Source organism: Mus musculus, chromosome 14 (assembly GCF_000001635.26).
Source record: "Mus musculus strain C57BL/6J chromosome 14, GRCm38.p6 C57BL/6J".
Classification (NCBI taxonomy): domain Eukaryota; kingdom Metazoa; phylum Chordata; class Mammalia; order Rodentia; family Muridae; genus Mus; species Mus musculus.
This window is the reverse complement of record NC_000080.6, coordinates 65,073,940-65,099,360: the sequence shown is the minus strand read 5'-3', so window position 1 is coordinate 65,099,360 and position 25,421 is coordinate 65,073,940. Positions and strand designations below refer to the sequence as shown.

General features: G+C 47.1%; 1 protein-coding gene across 4 annotated transcripts in view; it reads left to right on the top strand.

Annotated features, from left to right (window-relative positions):
* Positions 1-25,421, top strand: part of Extl3 (exostosin-like glycosyltransferase 3) — a 97,841-nt gene that overhangs the window by 50,539 nt on the left and 21,881 nt on the right. The window contains exons 1-3 of one of the 4 annotated variants that reach the window (NM_018788.3): positions 1,255-1,364; positions 18,886-18,981; positions 21,172-23,777. In NM_018788.3, the coding sequence (NP_061258.2) occupies positions 21,630-23,777 (2,148 nt within the window). In that variant the 5' untranslated portion in view covers positions 1,255-1,364; positions 18,886-18,981; positions 21,172-21,629. Of the gene's footprint in view, positions 1-1,254; positions 1,365-18,885; positions 18,982-21,171; positions 23,778-25,421 lie in introns of those variants that run through there. The other 3 variants (XM_006519284.2, NM_001360385.1, XM_006519286.3) reach the window with 3 other exon arrangements.

Here is a 25,421-nt window from a genome sequence, read left to right as displayed (position 1 = left end):
GCTTTAAAGTTTATGCTTCAGCTTCTTTCAATAATAAACTGTGACTGGGATGTGTACGCCTAATAAACCCTTTCCTCCCCAAGTTGCTTTTGGTCGTGGTGTTTTATCATAGTTACAAGAGAGTAAAATAGGATAGATGAGGGAAAGAGCGGAGCCTGACTTGGAGATGGGTGGAGAGATCAGGAGATGAGGAGACTGCTCCAGAAAATCAACTGTCAGGGTTTTAAAAATGTTTTGTTTTGCAAAGGGAATGGTTAACTCAGTCTGCCGTGGGAGTGGAATCCTGTTTTCTCAGCCTCCCTGTCCTGAGCACTGGGTCTGGGTGCTCCCAAGAAGGGCAGGTGGAAGGGTCAGCAGCTGTGAAACCATCTCTGGGGTGCAGTTCTCCTTAAAGTAACAGACCACCCAAGCACAGGGATGGAAATGAGCTAACCTAGCTGGGTGTGTCTGGACTCTGTGGAGGAAGCCCTGGGGCAATAGCCTTGTTTTGGGGGACTCAAATAAATACGGAGAAGCAATCTGACTTTAAACTATACTACAATTGTTAATTTTAATAGATGAGTTTGAACTGTTTTCTAAATTAACTCGTGCTACTTTTAAAATTGATCCTATCTCCTCCCTCTTTCCTTCCCTTCTCCTCCTCCCCCCCCCCCCCCCCCCGGTCTCTCTCTGCCTCCTCTGAGCCCTCCCTGCCCCTGCCCCCCCTTCTCTCTATATTCTCTCTGTAGTAGAAGGGTCTTCCCAATTCCCAAACCACAGAGCCTGGCTTTAAAGTATTTAAAAGATACTCCTTTTAGTCCATAACTTGCAAGGTTGATTAATCTGTTTTGCAAAGCCGGGGATTTTTTTTCCCCCTAAGCATCTACTCAGCCCCGCCCTTTATTTGCAGCTAAATATTTAAAAGTGTTTCAGAACTGTGGGTCATTGCTAGCACGGGGTACCACATTTGGGCATGGGCTTATTTTTAGGTTGAGGGTTACCCAGATTAATGGGGCCTCTTCTCCAGGCTCCTGGCCCTTCTCACAATCACTGGCACCCAGCCTGCGCCTGGGATCCAGGAGGGCAGAGCCCACCGCCCCCCTCCGCCTGTGCCTTCGGACGCGTCCGGAAAGTCACGAATGTCTCTGCGCTTTCCTCTCGCTCGGCAGACGCAGGTTCGGCCGTTTCCGGCCCATCTTCGGCAAGTTCCGCCGGCGCGGGTCGGAAATGGCCGCCGGCCGGCAGGGGGAGTGGAGGATCCGGCCGGCAGGGGGAGTGGAGGATCCGGCGCGGCCTGGGAGGCGCGCAGCCGGCGGCCAGAGCGGCTTGTGGGAAGCGGACTTTCACGCAGGCAACGGCGGTGGCTCGTTACTGACTGGAAGCCGGTAGGAGTCCGGGCGGCATGGAAGCCCGAGGACCCGGGCAGGGCTGGAAAGGCTGGTGGGAAGCACCGGGCAGCCTTGAGCTTGCGGCTGTGGCGGGCGGGGGCACGAGCGGCGGTGCCTGGGAGCTGCGGCGGCGGCGCAGCCGGGTAGGCCTGCCCCGCGCGGGGGCCTCGCTCCGCTGGGGCCGGGCACTAGCGGCCCACGGGAACATCTCCCGTGGAAGCGCAGCCTTCAGCTCCCCGCGATCACTCCCACATCTGGCCGCTTCTCCTCGGCACAGCTGCGCGCCGCTGCCCGTCGGGCTCTTCTCTCCAGGTGGCCACTTCCTGCCAGGGGTCCAGGTGTTGCTGTGCTCTGTGTCCTCCCGGGGCCTGGGTGTGCCACAGCTGAGGGATTGGGGGTCCCCGTGACGCCCCACATGGAGTGACTGTTCTGTTGGCGACAGCCCCATGTCAGAGCCCGAGAAGCTGGGCAGCACCGAGTGTTTGCCCTAGTCCATAGTGAGCAGCTGCTTAGCCTCTGTTGAGATATCCACGGCCCTGAGCCCACTGAAAGTCGATGGGTGTCAGCCTCCAGCCTGGATCGCTGCTCTTTAAATTCTCAAGGCCTTTAATAGATCCTCTTCTTTTGGGGAAGAGGAAAGTCAATATGTGATTTAAGAGGTGGCAGTAAGCGGTTCTTCACTTTTGTCTTGTTCTTGTTCCACTTGGAGAGTCTGGCATTTCAAGGCTGGACTTCTTGACCCTCTCTCTTCTACCCTCCCTCCCTTCCCATCCATCCATCCATCCATCCATCCAAGCAGGCTTGGAGGTTCCTGTCTATTGCTCAACAGTTAGCTTTCCCCTCTGACTCAATGACTATAACTCTCTGTAGAGTCTGGGATGGTGGTTCTTCCCTGGGGCATTGATAATCTTGAGTGAAACTAGACTTTCTCAACAGCTTATTCCAGCAGAGGACTTTTATATAAATCGTAATGAAAGAAAAACCACTTTCTTAAACTCTTACTTGGTGTGTTAAACATATCTATTTCCTGTGAGGATTTCCAGATCTTTGCCCGTGGAGAGCCTGAAGAGCCTGAAGAGTTGACGTTAGTCTGAATGCTTTCTGGAGGAGACCTAGAATTGTGGCTATTAAGAATTGTGTGTGGGTGTTTTGTTTTGTTTGGTTGTTGGAGATAGGGTCACGCTGTAGCCCAGGCTGACCTGGAGTTCTTGGTGAGCCTGTTGCTTCAGCCTCTGCAGTGTTGGGATTATAAAGCTGGAGCCACCAAATCCAGACCTAGCATCTTCAGAATCCTTGAGACACCAGTTTGGACACCAAAGGTGAAGGTAGAACTAACAAAAAGCTTTGTGTGTGTGTGTGTGTGTGTGTGTGTGTGTGTGTGTGTTTATTCTCATCCTCACTTTCTAGAAGAAAAAACCATTATTAAGTACCTGGTGTCTGTTGGAATCTCTTAGTGATTAGGTCTGAGAGCTTTGTTTTTTGCCTGTGAGAGTAAAAGACCTCAGTAACCAGGTGGGAGAGAAAAATGGACTCTAGAAGAGAGGGGGAGGTCTAAAATAGGCTAGTAGCTTTCAGAAGGAAGTGTGCAGGTTGGAAAACGCTGTGCTGTGTGAAGGCGCTAGACCAGGGTGTGGGGTGTGTAGGCAGGCAAGAGGCTCACCAGGAGTTCCAGGCCAGCCTGCTATAAGCCATGATCTCTAGCCTAGTGGGAAAGGTCAGTGAGAGGTGGGGAAGGAGTGAAGCAGGGCCTGTCAGTTGAGTGACTGAGTTGGTTTGCTTCTTTACCTGTGGAACCCAGGGCTTCCCACATGCTGTACGGCACGCCCTCTACCATTGAGCTACAGCCTTTGCTTTGGTGGTAGCTGGAGAGGGGTTAAAGGTATTGTTTAAAGTAAAATAAGGTATTAGAAATAAGAGTGTCTCACCAGATGGAGTCCCGGTGAGGCTCTAATTGTCTCTGTACATAGTTCAGTGTGAAGCAAGGACTAAGAACCAAGGCTGCCGGGCACCTTTAATCCCAGCACTTGGGAGGCAGAGGCAGGCGAACTTCTGAGTTCAAGGCCAGCCTGGTCTACAAAGTGAGTTCCAGGACAGCCAGGACTACACAGAGAAACCCTGTCTTGAAAACACACACACACACACACACACACACACACACACACACACACACACACAAACCAAGGCTCTTCCATCAAAAGTTCTAAAACTACTCAATAATATTTGCTGGAGAACTAAGTTGAGTTGAGAAAGTTCTTGGTGAGTTGTTTCTTTGCAGGCAGGTTCTAGTAGCACATGCCTGAAACCAGCTTGCTAGGTGTACCAGGAGTCCAAGGTCATCGTTAGCTACATAGGAGAGTTTGTAGCCAACCTAGGTTACACGAGGCCTATGTCAAAAAATAAGCCAACCAACAAACATTTTATTTACATTCATTTCCTTTTACTTTTGGTATCTGCTCCCTTTGAGAATCTGTGATAATGGGACAGCTGAGCAAACGGGAAAGACTTTTCACGTGTTATAGGTTCCATGAAATAGCAGATTGTGTGCAGATGAAGTTGAGAACTCAAGGACAGAGGTAGACTAACGTGTGAGCATTGTCTTCTCCTGCCTGAACCTCTTAGACGCACCTTTTGTGATTGAAGTCTTTCAGGTGTCTTGGGTGATATAAGTAGGTGTAAAAGAAGCTGGAGCTCTTAAAAAAGAAATCTCTATTAAAATTTATTTTTATTTATACGAGTATACTGTAGCTGTCTTCAGACACACACCAGAAGAAGGCACCAGATCCCATTACGGATGGTTGTGAGCCACCATGTGGTTGCTGGGAATTGAACTCAGGACCTCTGGAAGAACAGTCAGTTCTCTTACCCGCTTGAGCTATCTTCTTTAAAAAAAAAAACAAAAAACAAAAAACAAAAAAACAAACCAAATCTGTAGCCTTGAGGTGCAGAGGGACAGAGAGACTCATTTAATAGTGTGGCTCCTCTATATAGTCTATAATGTGTGTTGTAGGGTATTGCTCAGAGGCATCCAAATGAACCATTAAAATCCCAAGGATGGGGGCTGGTGAGATGGCTCAGCGGGTAAGAGCACTGACTGCTCTTCCAAAGTTCTTGAGTTCAAATCCCAGCAACCACATGGTGGCTCACAACCACCCGTAACAGGATCTGATGCCCTCTTCTGCTGCAGTCTGAAGACAGCTACCATGTAGTTACGTATAATAATAAATACATCTAAAAAAATAAATGAATAACATCCCAAGGATGGAGCCATACAAAGGAGAGCAGCACATACATAATATAGTGTAGAATCTAATCTGTTTAGTAGTTAATACCTGCACGTATCCCAGAGATCAAGTCTGGGTGCAGTAAAGTGTGGAAAAGCATGTGGTCTAGGAAGCCCAGTGTCTGCCCTAAAGAGTCAGCACAGTTTGCATATTCTTCCATTCGGCTGAGCCCCATAACTTGGAGACTGACTGGCCATGTTAATGATTGACAGCTGCTTTGTGTGGACACTTTTACCCTGTAATCTTGTCCTCTCACGTGTTGTCATCTGAAGTGTTCCCAACTTCTTTTAAATATTTTTCTCAACAGAAATATTTCATAGCCCAAGGGAGGAATATAAAACAGAAATAGGTTGGGAATATGCCCTCAGTCTATGTAACAAGACCGCTAAACTGTGTAAGCACATGGGCCTGGAGAAATGGCTCAGTGGATAAGAGCACACATTGTTCTTGTAGAGGATTCAGGTTTAGTTCCTCAGCACCCACATCAGGTTGTTCACAACAGCCTAGATCTCCTGGCTCAACACCCTTCTGACCTCCTTGTTACGTACACAGACACACAAATAATAAATGTTTAAAAATAAATTTAAGGGGCTAGAGACCTGGCTTGGCAGTTATGAGCACTGCCTGCTCTTCCAGAGGTCCTGAGTTCAATTCCCAGCAACCACATGGTGGCTCACAACCATCTGTAATGGGATCTGATGCCTTCTTCCATGTGACTGAGGACAGTGATAGGGTCTTCATGAAATAAATAAATCTTTAAAAATAAATAAATAAAAATAATAAATCTTGAAAAAATAAATATAAATTAAAATATAAACACTGTGATGGATTAAAATAGTGTTTTTATTTGTTGTAGAAGTTCTTTGCCATTTTTGTGTTCTTTTCTTTTGGGGGGGGTTTTGTTTGTATGTTTGTTTGTTTGTTTGTTTTGAGACAGGGTTTCTCTGTGTAGCCCTGGCTCTCCTGGAACTCATTTTGTAGACCAGGCTGTCTTTGAACTCAGAAATCTGCCTGCCTCTGCCTCCCAAGTGCAGGGATACAAGGCGTGCGCCACCACGCCCGGCTTTTTTTGTGTTCTTTTCTTCTATAGAATTTATTCTTTAGGGGATGGAGAGATGGCTCAGCTGTTAAAAGAGCAATGGCTGCTCATTCTGAGGATCTGGGTTCAATTTCCAGCACCTACACGGTAGCTCGCAACTGTTTGTAACTCCAGCTTCAGGGAATCTGAGACCCTCACACAGATACATATGCAGGCAAAACCTCAGTGCATATAAAATAAAAATAAGCAAACATCATTTTAAAAAATTAAAGAATTTATTCTTCAGAGTCACTGAGGGGCTGCAGAGTGAGAAGAGTGACTTGTTACTCTTTCAGTTTTGGTTCCTAGCACTCACATGGTGGCTCATAACCATCAGTAACTCCAGTTTCAGAGGATGGTGCACTCCTCTGACCTCTGCAAGCACCAGGGCGGTATGTGGTGCATAGGCATACTTTCAGGCAAAATACTCATAGAATAAAAAAGTGAAATAAATTAAAAAACCCAGACACTGAGAGATAGGAGGCTAGACACTAACAGGCTGATGTGTGTGTTTGTGTGTGTGTGTGTGTGTGTGCGCGCGCGTGCGCGCGCGCGCGCTGAGGATTGGCAGGTAGTGGAAGACTGAATGCCCAGGAGACCTGACAACTGAAGCTACACAGAGGAGGTGGTAAGGCTCTTAAACTGGTTGGAAGTATTTACTGACCTGTCTGCATCTAAACTTTTTTTTTTCCTTAAGGATTTATTTATTGATTATACATAAGTGCACTGTAGCTGTTTCAGACACACCAGAAGAGGGCATCAGATCTCATTACAGATGGTTGTGAGCCACTATGCTCACAACCATCTGTAATGGGATTTCAACTCAGTCCATGCTCTTAACCGCTAAGCCATCTCTCCAGCCCTGCATCTAAACTCTTACAGCGATGCCACCATCCCAGCTTGTGACTCAGGCCAGAAGGTATTTTCTTAGATCCAGCTGTTTATTTTGTCTCACAAGTGTCATCATTTCGGACTGCATAGAAAAATTGCAGCTGTGAGAAGACAGTCGCCGTGTCTGCTTCGTCGCTTTGACATAGGCTGCATGCTGGTGGTTGTTTGAATCAAGTACACCTTATGCAGAAGCCAGCATTTAGAAACAGGAAGGTTTCGTGTTAAAAATCACTGGTTTTGTCTTGTTCTGAGGAAATGGTTGTAGGGTTGGTTTGTGCTTAACTTCCATGTGATGACAGCAAATGGCATAGGTGTCGACAGACTGCATTTTTGCTCTCTTTCCTGGCCAACTTCAGTTGTCTGTCTGTATGTATGTCTGACTCGTAAGGCCTCTGCTGTACACAAAGCATTCCATTTCCACCAGCTGTTTCTTATTTGAAGGTTTTAAATCCCCTTGCCAGCTTTTGAGGCCCCTGCCCTCCAGTTTCTGTGTTCGTGGCCTTCCTTCGGCGTGGCTCTCAGCACAGATCACAGAATTCGGCACCAGTGCTGAGGACACTTTTGCCTTTCACCCCCCCCCTTTGTTTTTGTTCTTTTTAAAAAAGAAAAAAACAAATTCAAGGCGGACAGGCTTGTCCTAAGTGGTTGGATTATCCTTGCTGCGCTGATGGCAGTAGCTGGAGTCCGACCCGACCTGCCAGTGCCTCAGCCCCTGCTCAGTTAAATGCAGTCATTCCCATGCAGTTGGAGATCAAAGTGCGTGCTTTGTCTTTATCTATATTGGATTTCCTCTGCAGAAATCCAGCTGATAGCTCTTTGTATCTTGGATTTTCTCCCAGGCGTGACTGACCCTTCTCAGCATGACTTCCTTTATTTCTTAGTTGTAAAATACCCAAAGCACTGTGTCTTGGGAGGAAGAAAACAGTAGATAAGGCCCCAAACTTGTTATTAATGGACTCCATGGAAAGTAGGGGTGGGGTGGGGAAGGGGTGCTAAAAGGAAAGTGAGGTGGGACGGAGGTCTGGAGCCTTTTTGCGTCTTCACTTGACACAATGGCATCTGTTCTTCCAATAAAAAACCAAACCAAACCAAACCAAACCATGTGACCATCTGGGCATTTCATGGGCAAGGTGCTTGTCAGTCAAGTCCTAGTGTCTGGAGGACACTGAGACCAGCTACTCAGAGCTGATCCCTTTAGGAGTTAGGAAGGTTGAAGAAGGGCGTGGTGACTGTCATCCCCGGGTCATCAGGAGTTTGAGATTAGCCTGGGTTACATAGATTCTGCCCCCAAACCCAAAAGGTGTCAAGAGCTTAGGAGTCAGGAGGAGGCCTTGAAGGGCTGGTGAGTCAGAAGATGCCGGTGATAAAGCAAGGGCAGAATTATGCTCTCAAGAGTCACAAGCTGGTTTACAAACGGGTAAGCCAGCTTTTGCTTCAGCTCTGTGTCTCCCCGCGAGTCAGTGCCAGGGTACTAATGGTAGCCGTTATGTGGGCCACAGAAGAAAGGAAAAGTCCCGTGTTCTTGAGAAATGGAAGCCTTAGAAGGATCAATTAAGTCTGTGTCATACCACAGAGGAGACCTGGAGACCTTATTAAACTGCTTCCTTCCCACATGTCTCTCTCACTTTCAGAAATATGCTTGGGGAAAAAAGACATAAGAGGTCTGTGATTCCACCACTGGGGAGATAAAGGCAGAGGCAGGAGGATTGTCACAAGCTTGGGGCTAGCCTGCTTCACATGGAATTAAAAAAAGAAAAACAAAACAAAACTTAGTTATTTATATATTTTTTTTTGTGGGGGTTGGGGCAAGGTCTTACGGTATAACTTTAGTTGCCCTGGAATACACTATGTAGACCAGGCTGGCCTCAGACTCACAGAGATGTACCTGCTCTGCCTCTCAAGTGCTAGGATTTTGGGGGTGGGGGGAAAGAGGGAGGGAAATAGGAAGAAAGCAAAAATTCTTCATAGCTTTGTAATATAAAAGAGCCACAGTTGGTGTTTTGCGTCTGTGTATTTTTCCATTTGAATACATGGTTCTGAATGTTATTTTACCACTAATATAGCATTGTAACTGTGTCCCATCTTAAAATTATTGAGAAGTTTGCAGTCCAGTGTCCATAGAAGTGACATCATGCTTACACTTAGCTGTACTGACCTTTTTGGGTGTTTTGTTGTGTATATTGTAGAAAGACTGCTGAGGTGGTTACAGCTCGTGTGTAGGTCTTTGTCACCTAGAACCTAGCCCTAGAACGTGGAACTGTTGAGTTAAAGATAGGAAAAGTTAGGCGTTTCATCCCCACTCACTCACAGGTAACTAATACCTACCATACCTGCTGCCTGTGTGGCCCCCAGTGCTCTGAACTTCACCTTAGTGTTTGAGCATTCTTGCAGGTCATTTTTTTTTCCTAGTCATGACTCTTAAGGCTTTCTGGAAGTGGAGTTAGGGGTCAGGACAGTCTCAGTTTGCCAAGCTGTGTTCCAAAAAGGCATGGGACCAGATTCTGAGAAGACTGGTAGACCGTTCGTGTGGCTGGAACATGCTTGCTTGACTTCCCCTCGGCCCTTTCAATTAGCAACTTCTTGTCTTTATTCTTTGACCACTTTTAATGTTTTTCCCTTTTAAACTCTGGTCAGATGAGACCAGAGTCTTTTGATCATCACCCCCAGCCCCCAACACACAGTCCCTTGATTCACAGGTAGTCAGGTGTGTTTAACTCCTGTGGTGTGCTAACTGCTGTGTGTTTAACTTCTGTGGGTGCGCTGCTGTGCGTTTGCTTGGATTCCTAGAAAAGTAGCCATGTTCAACTTGAGCTAAGGTGACAGGCATGTTTTCCTTTTCTTATGGTTCATTTGTGACAGTTTTTCTTTTTAAATTCATCTGGGAGTTTTTTATTCTGGTTAGTTATAGAAATCTGTCCCCTCCCCCACCCCACCCCCCATAGATAATCATTACATTATTTACTGGACTGTCAACCATGGTACACTTTAAAAGCTTGCAACAAAATACTTCCCTGTCTCTCCGCCTCCCTTCCCTCTTGTTTGTTGTCCTGCTCAGGCTGTCCTACAACTCGCTGTCCTTTGCTTGAGCCTCCTGAGTGCTAGGACTACAGGAGTGCACTGCCAGGCCTAGTTTTTTGTTTGTTTTTAATCACAAAAATGATACATACTTACCAAGTAAAAGAAATAGCAACAGAGTATTTCTTGCCAGGAGACAGATCGTAGGCGAGTGAGAAGCTGTGCGCTGGGTGCAGGTCCCACAGATCCTGGCTTGTGTCTGGCTCCACAGTTTTTTGCTATAGTGTCTTAAACAACTTTCCTAACCTCCACGATTTACCACAACATTGTCTGTAAAGCAGAAATAACGGGAGCCCCCAAGTGGCTTCTGAAACGATTGATAGTGCGAGCTGTGTTGTCTGGAGCATGCTGTGCCTGGCGCCGCAGAGGTGAAGGAACTGTGGGTGCAGTGTTGTTGCTGGCTTTCTGCCTCTATCTAGGTGCAGAGTTGTCTTCCTTAGTTGGCTTTAATTACATTGATTCACTTGCCACAGCCTTCAAAAAAAAAAAAAAGTCAGGTCTCATGGCCATGGTCACAATGTGTGGGTTTTGATAGAATTCTCCTGCTCAATGAGGCAATTTTGGCTGAAATGGGAAAAAGAAAATAGTACTGTATGTGTGGATACATAGGTAGGTCTTGGGTGCACAGGTAAAGATACTGATCTATCATTTTCTCTTTTAGTAAAGAAACACTGTAAAGCTGAAGAGAGCCGTGGCTCTAATCAGTGTGGTTATAGTGCATGAGCACAGTCACGGAGGGTGTAACCATCATCTTATTGTGTATGCCTATGGGACATGCGATTCTCCGCCTTAGATGAGTGTCACAGGCAGTTTAGCACAATGGTTGCAACCTGAATCAGACAGGCTGCCTTGGTAAGTACACTGTAGTTGACACCATGCTTTGGCTTCCTACAATGTGTACACGGTGTAGTGGCATCGACCTGTGTGATTATTGGATGATTAAGGTGGTGTATTGAGGAATGTATAGACTTAACCTGGCACACACGGAGCACTTAGGAAGTGTTGGCTCACAATTATTGAGAGCCGAATTAAGCACATGCAAGGTTTCACTTGGCAACACCTGGAAGGGCAACCAACCCAAGTGAACAGGCACATCTGGTGAGTGTCTTGAAATCATTTCCTCCACGTCCTCTTTGTTCTCTCCTCACCCTCCCCAGCTTGTTAGGATATAGCTGTTGAAAGACACTAAACAGATCTAAGTAAACAGATGTCCCAAAGTATCCTAGTAAACAAGAGCTTTATTCTCTTTTTGTTTTCCCAGTCAGGGTTTCTCTGTGTAGCTGTGGTCCTGGCTGTCCTGGAACTCGCTCTGTGGACCAGGCTGCCCTTGGATTCACAAAGATTCACCTACTTCTGCCTCTCCAGGGCTGGGACTAAAGGCATGAGCCCCATGCCCAGCTTCGACGCAGAGCTTTAGTCTTAAAAGAAGAAAAGTCAAGTAGAATGGTTAGGATGTGAATATATCTTTTTTAAATAAACTCTTAAAAGCAAGGTCCTGATAGAACAGAATAATATTCCTGCCAATTGAGGAGCTAGCTGAATGCTAAGGAATGCTAGAGGAGAAGGTAGCTACAGAGGAGGTGACAGGGTTGTGTGTGTGTGTGTGTGTGTGTGTGTGTGTGTGTGAGAGAGAGAGAGAGAGAGAGAGAGTGGGAGAGAGACAGAGACAGAGAGGAGAAGAGGTGGTAGAGGAAAGAAGGAGGCAACAGAGGAGGAGGTGATGGGGGTGACAGAAAACAGACAAAGAGAAGATGAAGACAAAAGGAGGTGATGTGATGGGGAGGCGACAGAGGAGGAAGTAGGAGGTGATAAGGGTGTAGGAATAGATGACAGGGAAAGAGGTGACAGGGCTGTAAATGTCAAATTTGCCTAGAGATGACAGTGTCAGCTGAGAGTTTGATGAGTATTTTAGTGATAGCTGCCATCTCTCTGAGGGAGATTTAAAAACTAGAGAGGAAAAAAATTCAGTTTCTCTAAACAGTTTCTGATCGGGTTGAACAATCTGTTGAAGTAATGACCTTAGTTTTGAACCAAATAATTCTAACTTGAGTCTAATGGGAGTCTAGGGATTTGGCAGTTGTCCTTTGTAGTTGGGAAATTCTATGGACTCTGTAAGATTTATAGTGGCTTGTATATGGAGTCTTTTTCTTCTTTATACCTGCTTGGTGTGGCTCTTCTAATGGTAGAGTATGTTTCCCTATCATTCTCTGGGAGAAGAGAGAGAGAGAATTCTTCCATACTCTTAACTTCCACTTAGTACGGAGGACAGATGGCTCTGGGTCCCTTCCTCTGTGCCCGGTCCTGGTCTTCTAGCTTTGACCAGACAGCTTATAGGAGATGTGGTGAGCTAAGAGGTAACTGAGTTCTACCCACCTGTCACCATTACTAGTGAATGTTGATAAGTAGAAGCCTGGATTCTGTTCCTTGGAAATGTATGATCCTCTTCCTAGTAAACAATGATTTAGTAAATAGCAAGACATTCTTTCTAACTGAGCAGCTGCACATGGAAACACGCCCTGGCTCTATGCAGAAATGCTCAGGAAGGCCTTGATCGTTATGGAAACTAGAAGCATCTGCCTGGTGCTTACCTAGCACACAGAAGGGCTGCACTAGTGCAAGGCCTTTTCCTGTGGGTGGGTATTCAACTACTAATGCCTGTGTGGGGGTAATGTTTTAACTGCTAGTGCTTTTGTGGTAGGATATCTCAGGGTAGGAGAACAGGGGTTTTGTTTTCTTTTTTTAAACTCTGGCGGACCTTAAATTGGCTGTGTAGCTAAGGGTGACCTTGAATTTTTTTTTTAAAGATTATTTATTTTATGTATGAGTACACTCTTGCTTTCTTCAGACACACCAGAAGAGTGCATCGGAACTCATTACAGATGGTTGTGAGCCACCATGTGGTTGCTGGGAATTGAACTCAGGACCTTTGGAAGAGCAGTCAGTGCTCTTAACCAATGAGCCATCTCTCTAGCCAACCTTGAACTATTTTTAAAATTTATATTTTATTACTTTTTAGAATTGTGTGTATATGTGTGTGTCTCTGTGTGCCTGTGAATACAGCGCCTTCAGAATCCAAGAAGAGGACATTTGGATCCTCTGGTCCTAGTCCATTGTGGGCCGCTGACTTGGGAACCAAACTCGAGTCCTTCGCTAAGCTGTGACTTCAGCCCTGACCTCGAAGTCTTGATTCTACTGCTTCCGAATCACAGGCGTGTGCCACCGTGTCTGACTTAACAGCTCTTAATAGAAGTGAAAAGAAAAATCAGGTTGCAAAAGAGAACATACGGTGTCCTAGTTTTGTAAGCATGTCTGCGTGGGTAAGGGAAGCCTCTGCCTTTGGCAAACAACATATGTGTTTCCCCTTCAGAATCTATATTATGTGGTGCAGTCCAGAGAGAGGTAACTTCTCTTTAAAGCAGTCAATTGGGGGGGGGGGTAGGAAGCAGGGGCTAAGAGTCTAAGGATCTGGTCAGTAGGCTGGGGTGGCCTCACCCGAGGGGGTGGTCAGTGTTAGTGACTTGGGCTTGTTTGTACTTTCTCAAAGATGAGGAGAAGCCCCGGAGTTTGTGAGCGGTAGGATTGGGACACCCTGTTGAGAGTATAGATCTTCAGGGAAGCAGTACGGGACAGAGAGCCTCTACCACAGGCACACAGATATCTCTCTTACCCTGGCCTGTGGGTTGTCAGGAGGAGGAAAGGGCCACCAAGAAAGCACGGCTGTGGTTTTCCTGTCTGTGGATTCTGTGTTCACATTTATCACTGCTGTGTGGTGTCGAGAATCTCTAGGTTGAGAAATTGACATGAAACAGAAGGCCGGTAATAAAGCCGGGCTATCTGTCCAACAGACCGTTCTAGATGGGTGCCCATAGGTTTCTCAGGAATAAGCAACCCCAAAGAGTGACTGATACAGGATTACAAAGGAGGCCATCTGCCATCTGATAAGCAAGGATCAGCGGCTACAATAAGGTGAGCCATGGAAGACAAGGAGTAGGTACTTGTCTGGACCTTCTGGGGCTCCTGGAGACTCAGAATAGTTGACAGAATTAAAGCCCAGTGCTGGGTGAGTAGTGATAGTCAGAGGAGAGAACTGACGATCATGCCTGTAGGCTGCATCTGGCTTCTAGGTTACACACATGAAGGAAAGAGTGAGAGAGAGAGGAAGGGGTGATGGGGGAGGGGGGGAGGGGAAGAGAGAAGAGAGAGAATATGAATATGAATGTATGTGTGTGTGAGTGAGTATGTGTGGGTCTAACTGTGTAGACCAGGCTGGCCTTTAACTCACAGAGGTCCACCTGCCCCTGTCTCCCAGGTGCTGCTGGGATTAAAGGTATATGTCGCTGTGCCCAGTGAGTGTCTTGCTTTTTATAGTTTTCAGTCTAAGAATAAACATTTTAAAAGTGTTGTTTTAAATTTTTTAAAGATTCATTTTACTTTATGTATATTAATATTTTGCATATGTGTGTTTATGTGTGTACCACATGCATGCCTGGAGTCATAGAGGTTAAAAGAGGGCATCAGATCCCTTGGAACTGGGTTCCAAGCCACCATGTGGGTGCTAGGAACTGAACCTGGGTCCACTGCAAGTGGACTGCAAATGTTCTTAGCTACTGAGCCATTTCTCCAGATCTTTCCTCCTTTTAAAAGACTGAAATATGCTGCAGATATTTTTTTTTGTGACCTCCACACATACTAAACTATTAGCTGTCATTGCTGAAAGTTTCCCAACTCTTAAATTAGACAGATATGAAGAAATTGCCAGAAGGCAGCACAAAGGGCAAAGTGAAAATTGTAAAGGAGATGAGAAGGTTTGGAGGCTGGAATGGGCTCTGACAGGCACCAAGTATAGACCCAAGGGGAGACAGAGGCGGACTATATCCAGCCAGAGAGTGCAATTAATAAACTTCTAGGTTAGCGACATGAGCCCTAAGATTCAGAAAGTTCAGCGCTCCTCTCCAAATACAAACCCTACAAGTAAACTGATTTTTCAAACAGCAGAGCATGGGCCTGGGGAGCTTGTTCAGTGGGTAAAGTGCTTTCTGCACAAACAGGAGGACCTGCGCCTGCTTCCCAGCACTCCTAAACTCCACATGCAGTGGCATGCATCTGTGCTGGGCAGGCAGAGGTGCAAGCATCCTTGGGGCCAGTCAGTAAGTACAGCTTAATGGTATGCTACAGGGTTGCTAAGAGATCTTCTCTTAAAAAGTAAGATTGGAGCCCTGTGCGGTAGCACAGGCCTTTAATCCCAGCCCTCAGAAGCAGAGGCAGGTGGATCTCTGAGTTGGAGGCCAGCCTGGTGTATAGAGAATGTTCCAGGATATCTGTATGTGTAAGGCAATTTGATCCCACTGTCTGATTGAGTGTGGAGAAGGAAAATTGTGTGTGAGGGGAAAAACCGACCCGAAGGAATGAAGGCAGCACAGAGAGGAGCAGAATATTGTAAGCAAAGAAATGGGCAAGGACATGAGCAAACCTAAACCAGCCAGAGCCTGGTAAGGACTGTGAGCTAAGGCTACCGTGGATCACCATGTGCCTGGTGCAGGTTACCACGCCGTGCTCTGAGCGGAGGGAGCCAACGGTATGCTTTGTATTTTACGGGTAACCATTAGAGAAGACAGATAAAATATAGTTCTCCTTAGTATGAGAGAGGGACTGTGTTAGGTTCTGTTGATTATAAAACCTGCAGATACTCAAGTTCCTTATGTAAAATGGTATAGTGTTTGTACTTCCTGTTATGAAGAACTTTAATACATGCTGTGGTGACCCCCAACCATACAAATGAAACCATAATTTTCATTTACTACTTCATAACTGTAGTTTTACAACTGTTACAAATTGTAATTTAAATATCCATGTTTTCCGTTGATCTTAGGTGACCCCGTGAAAGGGTTGTTTAACCCCTCAAAGGTTTAGCGACCCACACACAGAGAAGAATCCCTATGCTATGTGCTTAAGGCATCTCTAGATTACTTGTAATACACTACTTGTCTGTCTGTCTTCTATTGTCACAAAACACTTGAGGTTATGTAATGTAGAAAATAAGGAGGCTTATCTGGCTCAGTTTTTTATTCATTGGTAATTTCATACATAGGTATAGTTTTTGATCTTATCAGCCCCCCACTACCCACCCAACTCCTTGCCTCCTTCCAGCTTCATGCCCTCTTTTTCTCCTCCTCGTCCTCCTCCTCCTCCTCTTCTTCTTCTTCTTCTTTTTTGGTTTTTCGAGACAGTGTTTCTCTGTGTAGCCCTGGCTGTCCTGGAACTCACTTTGTAGACCAGGCTGGCCTCGAACTCAGAAATCTCCTGCCTCTGCCTCCTGAGTGCTGGGATTAAAGGCGTGCGCCACCACGCCCGGCTTTCATGCCCTCTTTATAACCCAGAGTCCAGTGCTGTCCTGTGCATGGGTAGAGGGCCATCCACCAGAGCATGCGCAACTTAGCATGGCCATTTTCCTGATCTCTATGCTAGCTGCTTTCAGTTGCGCAAGCCCTTCAGCGAGAGGTGGACTCGATGAGGTCCGTCCTCATCCTCCTGAGATTTTGCATGGCTTGAGCTTGCTCATAGTCTTTGAGGTTGAAAATTCAGAAAGCATAGTGCTGGCTTTGGCAAATGCCCCTTGGCTGTGTTACATTTGTAGTGGATGATAGCCTGGTGGAAATGAGACCACAGGTGGTTTACTTATTGGTATCATCATATTAAAGTTTTAATTATTTTTTTTTTAAATAAGAGTCTCCATACATTGTCCATGTTGGTCTTGAACTCCTAACTCAAGTGGCCCTCATGCCTCTGCATCTCTAGCAGGCATTTGTCATTATTCCAGGGTAACAGATGAATTCTTTCTAAATAAGACAGAAGGGTAGGGAGAAAGTGAGGTGGGCTGCAGTCATCAGTAGACTGTGTGTAGTAGAAGAGTGGCTTGCAGACCTGAAGGATGGGCCAGCGAGAGATTCACACTGGAGCCCATACTGATTTCAGTAATACACAGGGTGAGTTGGTAGAGAATCTGGGATTAAGTAGTATGATTGTTGTGGGCTAGGACTAGGGTGAAGGCAGAATATTAATTAAAAAGGGGTAAGTGTTAAAATTCGAAACCATTATTACAAGTATATTATTGTGATTATGATCGCAATAAATATGGCATGATCTGGCACGAGACCACACACAGATGTAGGAGCCGGAGACTAAAAAATAACTGGGGCTTGTAGCCAGTCTGTAACTTTTTATACCGACATACTCAAAAGTGTATGCTTCCATGCAGTCTCTGGGTTTTATGCTTCCAAGCAAAGACATTTGTTGCCTTTCTGATGATAAAATGAGCACCTGAGAGTGGGGCTACATCCAGGCCTGGCTGCTCAGAGGTCTCTTTCCTGAGTATAGCACATTGTTTCTCACTGGAGGAATGTGGAATCATGGGTAGAACTACGAGTTATTTGGAAAACGAATTCCTTGAAGTAACTAGTGCGCCTCAGGAGAGGCAGGTCCGTCCGGAGCCAGGAGGACCTCGCTGTGGTGTGGAGCAGCCAGGTGAGTGTTGAGGGTAGCTTCTAGAAGAGCTGAGCATAGGTGATGCTTGACATCATGGAAGCAGATGGATTCATTAGCATGATGCGGAGAGCTGTTCAGAGTCCTTTTTAAGTAGGAGGTAGGAGGAAGACTGGATGTCCCCAAGACAAAAAAAGGAACATGAGTCAAAGGTGTGGGTGGGTACTAAAAATGTCCTACCATAAAAACCAAGGGAAGAGACTGTGATGGCCATCAGTCACACAACTCACTCATTAACTCGTAGCAGACACAATGACGACAGAGCAAGACTGGAGCGAAAGGGTCCTGCTCTCAGGGAGTAGGGGTTAGTGTGGAAAGTGGGTGAGAAAGAAAAGTGAAGGCAAGGGAGGGGGAGGGGGAGGAAAGGAGGAAGGAAAAAAGGAAGAAGAAACAGAAAAAAGTCAGTAGGTTAATACCAGAAAGTTAGACAGTGTCAGGGACTACAGAAGACAACTTGAAAGTGAGAGCATTAAGAAAGAGCCTGAGCTGGGGGGACGGGGGTGGTAGCAGGGGGATCTTTGAGTTTGAGGCCAGCCTGGTCTACAGTGAGTTCCAGGACAGCCAGGGCTACACCAAGAAACCCTGTCTCAGAAAAAAAAAAAAGTAAAACAAAACAAAACAAAAAGAAACTGGACCTGAAGCCCGAGAGTCAAGCAGGCAAAGTGGACTATTTCAGACAGAGCAGCAAGTATGTGGTAGCATAGAACTTATGTGGGTGAACTGAAGGGCAGCCATGCCGCTCAGTTTGTATGAGCGGTGGGGGGCAGTGCATGGAGAAAGCACACTGGGGCCTAAGGGGGGGAGGAGCTGCCTCAGGTTTGCAGTGTGAAGGATGCGCTGTAGGCAGGGACAGGGCAGGTCGGTGGGCACTAATGCTGTGGCTGGTGAGGATGACAGGGTGCACAGTGCCCTTGCCCTGAAAACCGCACGAGATCACTTTGTGTAAGCATCGCGGGGCCATTTATTTCTAGATGGGAGAATTACAGAAGAGCGTTTGAGGGTCTCTCTTCCTTTCTATGCTTGCAAACTGTAAGAAGCTTTTTAGGAGGCACGAGCTGCACTGTTGGCCATTGGTTGCTCTCTGGCTTGTGTTGGTGAATGAGATAGAAGTTAGTCGAATGAAATCCTTTAGAATCAGTGCTGGTTTCCATTAGAACATTTATTTCTGTTGTCGACTCTGCTTGTACGTTGGGTGCACTGGGAGTACTGTTGCCCAAGTGCATTGGCCCCATGCCCCTCCTGCCTCTGCTTCCTCCGTGTGGGATTGATTACAGGTGTGCCCACACACCTGCTCACACGGATGCTGGTTCATTTATGCCTCCAGATGTTCCACACCTGCCTCCTGTTTATCCTCGCCTACGAAGAGCTCCTGTGTGCTTCTCAAGCCCGCGTACTCTGCCTGCATCTTACGGCATCCTGTTTTACACTCTCAAGCCCATCGGCAAGCAACAACTGCCAAGTAGTTTGCCTGTGAAAAAAACCTCCCATCGTCCTTGTGCTTGTCTGTAGTACCTGCTGACTCCAGACTGTTCTGCTGTCTGTGACTGCTGAGTCTGCAAGGGAAGCCTTCTCAGAAAGACTAGTTAAGTCCTTAGCAGCACCTTCCATAGTGAGCACTTACCAAACCGTCACTTTCTGTTTTCTCTTTATTTAGATCAGGAGAACAAGCTCTGGTGTCCATTAGTTCAAGAAATCCTGTGTTGAAGCATAATGTTGCTACATAAGCCAGAGAAAGGAAGAGCGCTGCCAGGTAGGGTGAGCGTTAAGGCCCCGGCTTCTCGGCCTGGAGTCTGTCTTCTTCCCTCTGTTCTGTTCTTTATCTACTCATTGGGTTGGTAGAAGCACACACATTCGAATAAAAGGATAATATGGATGCTTTAGAAATGTGGGTCGGGAACCAGGCAGTGGCGCACGCCTTAAATCCCAGCACCCAGGAGACAGAGGCAGGTGGATCTCTGAGTTTTAGCCCAGCCTGGTCTACATAGTGAGTCCAGACAGCCAGGGCTATGTAGTGAGACCCTGTCTCGACAAAACAATCCAACAAAGGATGAAATGCAGGTCTTGGTGTAAAGTGTTTGAGTAGAAATTTTATATCTAAGTTTGAAGATTTATTCTTATATAACTCTAACTGGCCTAAAACTCACTATGTAGACCATGGTGGTTTCAAACTCATAGAGATCTGCTTCTCTTTGCCTCATGAATTCTGGGATCAAAGTTACTGCTACGCCCGGCCCTAACTTATTTTTATTTTAAGTGTGTGTGTGTGTGTGTGTGTGTGTGTGTGTGTGTGAGAGAGAGAGAGAGAGAGAGAGAGAGAGTGAGTGTGTGTTTGTGCACACAAGTATGTGGAGGCCAGAGAGAGAGTGAGAGAGCGAGAGAGAGAGAGAGAGAGAGTGAGAGAGTGAGTGAGAGAGTGTGTTTGTACACACAAGTATGTGGAGGCCAGAGGCTTTGTAATAGGTTTGTGTCAGGTTGCTGCAGGAGCCACCCCATGAGTGCAAGGAACGAAACTTGGGCCCTCTGCAAGAGCTGTAAGCACTCTGAACTGCCTAGCCTCTATTTAACCCTCTATTTAACAAGTATAGATTATCCACATTTAGTATTTTAAGGACAAATTTGTTTTGCTTTCTGTCTCCCTGATCATTGCTCTCCGTCACCCTTGGTAAAATTGCCTTCAGCTTTTGGTTTTACTCTAGGACAGAAGAGCTCTTATGAGACTTTAACAGTTGCACATCTGGAGCAAAGATGGAGGCTGGGAGTGGCTGAGCCTTTGTGAGACAGTTGTTGTTGTAGGAGTGCTCCTGCAGTTGGTCTCCATCTTCCCCTCCCCCTTCTCCCTGCTGGTGTGGAATTTGAAGATTTGTGCAAGATGGACAAGCTCTCCTCCCGGTTTTATATCTTGTCTCTTAGACTCAGTAAAGTTTGATGAGGTCAGGGTTATTGCCATTCTAGAATTTTTTTTTTTGACATATGCTAGACTGTCAAAAATACATGTAGATTCTCTCTCTCTCTCTCTCTCTCTCTCACACACACACACACACACACACACACACACATACACACACTTTTGTTTCATTTTTTGAGGTGGGTCTTGTTGTGTAGTACTGGCTGGCCTTGAACTCAAGACTTTCTTGCCTGTGCCTCATGAGTGCCAGTTAGAATGGCTGTGTCTGTCACCCTACCTTGCTGTGAATGTATTTTGTGTGTGTGAAGATGTGAAAGAATGAAATTGGAATATCTTGTGGGCATAGATTAGTATGTACTCTATGTATGTATGTATGTACTCTATACAAGTTTGACTTGTAGCTCTGTCTGGTTTGAGGGGAATATAGGTGGGACTCTTCTGTATGTTGGGATTGTAAAGTTTGGTGAGGGAGCAGGACTGGGAAGCTGTGTTGGACCTGTGCCTTGGTACCTCACGTCCTCTGCTTATTTTCATAGCACAATAAATAATAATACCTTGTTGTCTGCACGCACTTATGTCCACTTTACAAGATTAGGTCACTGAGGATAAGGGCCGGCCACAGTTCTGTCTCTGAAGGATACAGGACGATGCCTTTCATTTCTAAGTATAGTCTTCTCTCTGAAAGACCAAGTTACTGTTTCTATTTTAAGAAGGAGTGCCTGATGTCTGCTAATGGAAGATAAATAGAGGCAAGCTGGAAAATACCTTTTATCTACTCCTGGGTGAAGTTCAAAAGAGTTCTCTTAACTCTTTTCAACTCTAAATTTAACAAATTGGGCTTCTTGGAGTTGTTTTTGCTTAGTAGTTCAAAAGGAGACTTTCATGTTCGGGAGGATGGAGGGTTGGTGCGTGTTGCCTCTCTTCACCTCATGTGGTGCCCAGCTCTCAGGTAGAACCAGCTGTGCTGGGTTGGGGAGGCGGTGGAGCTTTGAACGGAAGTTTCTTGAAACTGACAAGACTCTCCTTCTCTTGCAGGCCTGATCGTTGGTAGTGGCATGGAGGACGGGGCTGGCATTTCAGACTGCCAGCTGTTTTTACCAGCCGCTGCATCACTTGAATAGAAGCTATGCATATTGGCTGGCCGACAAAGCCAAGGGACAAAAGCTATGGCCGTTAAAATGGTCCCTCTGAGTCCAGGGCTCTTTCCCTGGCTTTTAGCACCATGGATCTCTTCCTTTTCATCCCATCAGCAATGTGGTACCTTCTTCTACTTGATGATGACAGCTGATACTTCAGATTTGCCTGACTAAGGTTAGAAACCTGAATTGCCGTGAGGAAGATGAAATTTCCATTTTACTTGGTGCCTTGTGCAGGGAGCACACTGATCCTTCCAGAAACTTGTGTGTGAAAAGAGGTTGCGTTTTGTCAGACAGACTCATGGTTATGGCGAGCGATCCGACGTGATCAGAGTGGGCAAGAGGCACAGCGAACTCATGACAGGCTATACCATGTTGCGGAATGGGGGAGTGGGGAACGGTGGTCAGACCTGTATGCTGCGCTGGTCCAATCGCATCCGGCTGACATGGCTGAGTTTCACGCTGTTCATCATCCTCGTCTTCTTCCCCCTCATTGCTCACTATTACCTCACCACTCTGGACGAGGCAGACGAGGCTGGCAAGCGCATCTTCGGCCCTCGGGCTGGCAGTGAGCTCTGTGAGGTAAAGCACGTCCTCGATCTCTGTCGGATTCGTGAGTCTGTGAGCGAAGAGCTTCTACAGCTCGAAGCCAAGCGGCAGGAGCTGAACAGCGAGATTGCCAAGCTGAACCTCAAGATTGAAGCCTGTAAGAAGAGCATAGAGAATGCCAAGCAGGACCTGCTGCAGCTCAAGAATGTCATTAGCCAGACAGAGCACTCCTACAAGGAGCTGATGGCCCAGAACCAGCCCAAACTGTCCCTGCCCATCCGACTGCTCCCCGAGAAGGACGATGCCGGCCTTCCACCCCCCAAGGTCACTCGGGGTTGCCGCCTTCACAACTGCTTTGATTACTCTCGTTGTCCTCTGACGTCTGGCTTTCCCGTCTACGTCTATGACAGTGACCAGTTTGCCTTTGGGAGCTACCTGGACCCTTTGGTCAAGCAGGCTTTTCAGGCTACAGTGAGAGCCAACGTTTATGTTACAGAAAATGCGGCCATCGCCTGCCTGTATGTGGTGTTAGTGGGAGAAATGCAAGAGCCCACTGTGCTGCGGCCTGCCGACCTTGAAAAGCAGCTGTTTTCTCTGCCACACTGGAGGACAGATGGGCACAACCACGTCATTATCAACCTGTCCCGGAAGTCAGACACACAGAATCTACTGTACAACGTCAGTACAGGCCGGGCCATGGTGGCCCAGTCCACCTTCTATGCTGCCCAGTACAGAGCTGGCTTTGACCTGGTCGTGTCACCCCTTGTCCATGCTATGTCTGAACCCAACTTCATGGAAATCCCACCGCAGGTGCCAGTTAAGCGGAAATATCTCTTCACTTTCCAGGGCGAGAAGATCGAGTCTCTGAGATCTAGCCTTCAGGAGGCCCGTTCCTTCGAGGAAGAGATGGAGGGCGACCCTCCGGCCGACTATGACGATCGCATCATTGCCACCCTAAAGGCCGTACAGGACAGCAAGCTGGATCAGGTGCTGGTAGAATTCACTTGCAAAAACCAGCCGAAGCCCAGCCTGCCGACTGAGTGGGCACTGTGTGGGGAGCGGGAAGACCGCCTGGAGTTACTGAAGCTCTCCACCTTCGCCCTCATCATCACTCCCGGGGACCCGCACCTGCTCATTTCATCTGGGTGTGCCACGCGGCTCTTCGAGGCCCTGGAGGTGGGGGCCGTGCCGGTGGTGCTCGGGGAGCAGGTGCAGCTCCCGTACCACGACATGCTGCAGTGGAACGAGGCCGCCCTGGTGGTGCCCAAGCCTCGCGTCACAGAGGTCCACTTCCTGTTACGAAGTCTTTCAGACAGTGATCTGTTGGCCATGAGGCGGCAAGGCCGCTTTCTCTGGGAGACCTACTTCTCCACCGCAGACAGTATTTTTAATACCGTGCTGGCCATGATTAGGACTCGAATTCAGATCCCAGCTGCTCCCATCCGGGAAGAGGTAGCGGCTGAGATCCCCCATCGTTCAGGCAAAGCAGCTGGAACTGACCCCAACATGGCTGACAATGGGGACCTGGACCTGGGGCCGGTAGAGACAGAACCACCCTATGCCTCACCTAAATACCTCCGCAATTTCACTCTGACTGTCACAGACTGTTACCGTGGCTGGAACTCTGCCCCGGGACCCTTCCATCTTTTTCCCCACACACCCTTTGATCCTGTGTTGCCCTCTGAGGCCAAATTCCTGGGCTCAGGGACTGGATTTCGGCCCATCGGTGGCGGGGCTGGGGGCTCTGGCAAGGAGTTCCAGGCAGCGCTCGGAGGCAATGTCCAGCGGGAGCAGTTCACAGTTGTGATGCTGACCTACGAGCGGGAGGAAGTGCTCATGAACTCCCTGGAGAGACTCAACGGCCTCCCCTACCTGAACAAGGTAGTGGTGGTGTGGAACTCTCCCAAGCTGCCCTCGGAGGACCTTTTGTGGCCAGACATTGGTGTCCCCATCATGGTAATAAAATGGGCAGTGTGTTTTACTATGCGGAATAAGTACCCCACACTTAATGCCGCCTCTAGTTTTTATCATTTTTGTTCCCTTGTAGTAGAGGTGAATGTATGTGTACCTCTGTGTGTGTGTGCGCGCGCACGTGTACATGTGTGTGCATGTATGCACTCCTGGTGCTGGGGATTGAGCCCAGGGCCTTTTACATGCTGGTATAGCACATTTATCTAGTTATTTATAAACCCATATAGGCTGTGCCTTCCCATGTGTGCCAATTGTTTGGAGAGGATTAGGAGTGAAGCCTTAGTGGAGGAGATGTATCACTGGGGTTGGGCTTTGAGGTTTCAAACACCTATACCAGGTCCATCTATGCTCTCTGCATAGCTCTCAGCTACTTATCCAGGACCGTGCCTGCCTGCCTGCCTGTGCTCCCCACCATGATGATAGTGGACTAACCCTTTGAAACTGTAAACAAGATCCCAGCTAAATGCTTTTCCTTAAAACAGTTGCTTTGGTCATGATATCTTTTCACAGCAGTAGAATGGTGACTAAGGCATAGGTGTTGTTGAGTTGTTTTTAAGTATGCTATTTTGTGAGAGATACACTTGCTCTTACAGTGGACGGTGGAGCAGCATTGGCTTTCTGCTTCCAGTAAGCGATGACTGAAGTCCACCAGCAAACTTGCCAGAACTAATCCTTTCTGTAATCTGTTGGGAAATGAGTAGTTCCTGTGGTTTCTGGGCAGCCCATTGCAGTAATATGATACTTAGCTGGAAATGCCAGAAATTCTGCAAACAGGCTCTTCTAACATACTTTTTGTTTGTTTGTTTGTTTTTTGGTTTTTCGAGACAGGGTTTCTCTGTGTAGCCCTGGCTGTCCTGCAACTCACTCCGTAGACCAGGCTGGCCTCGAACTCAGAAATCCGCCTGCCTCTGTCTTCCAAGTTCTGGGATTAAAGGTGTGAGCCACCACTGCCCAGCCTAACATACTTTCTGTAGTAGCATGCAGTCTTTTATAGTTATTTTTAAAAGGAAAGAGTTCAAGTTAGAAAATTTCAGTCTAGTCACTATTTTGACTGTGTTTTCTGTTTATGGGAAGCAGGTATTTAGAGCAGCAGTTAAAATTGCTGGCCCTCTTGGTGAAGGCAGGTGTCAGCGCCAACAAGGGTTTGTCTGTAATCCTTCTCTAAGGAAGGTTTTCCTCCTTAATGCCAGCACAGCCTATTTGTGCTACAGTTCACAGGTCCTTTGTGAAATTAGCTTCCTAGGCAGTCTAGTAGACGATACCTCCAGGGAAGATGATTTAAGTCAGCATCCTGGCTAATGGATCCACCCAGGAGCATCCATGCAGCTGTAGAGAATGCTGGGCACTCTGTGCTTCATTTGAGCCAGCGTCCAGGCAGGCATCAGGCATGCAGGCTGACGTCTATCAGCTGTGGACTCTGATGGGCCATAGATACTTAAGTGGAGAGGGATTATCTTAGTGGGGTGGACATGTGGAGGGTCTTACATTTTAAAATCTCCACTCTTTATTTATTACATCACGATGGAATAAGGTGACCTTCATGGCCACTGTCCGTGGAGCTGGTTTCACACTCTATAAAAAGGATCTCAGGTCCAGAGCTATTGAGCAGAGGAGCAGTGCTATCAGGCT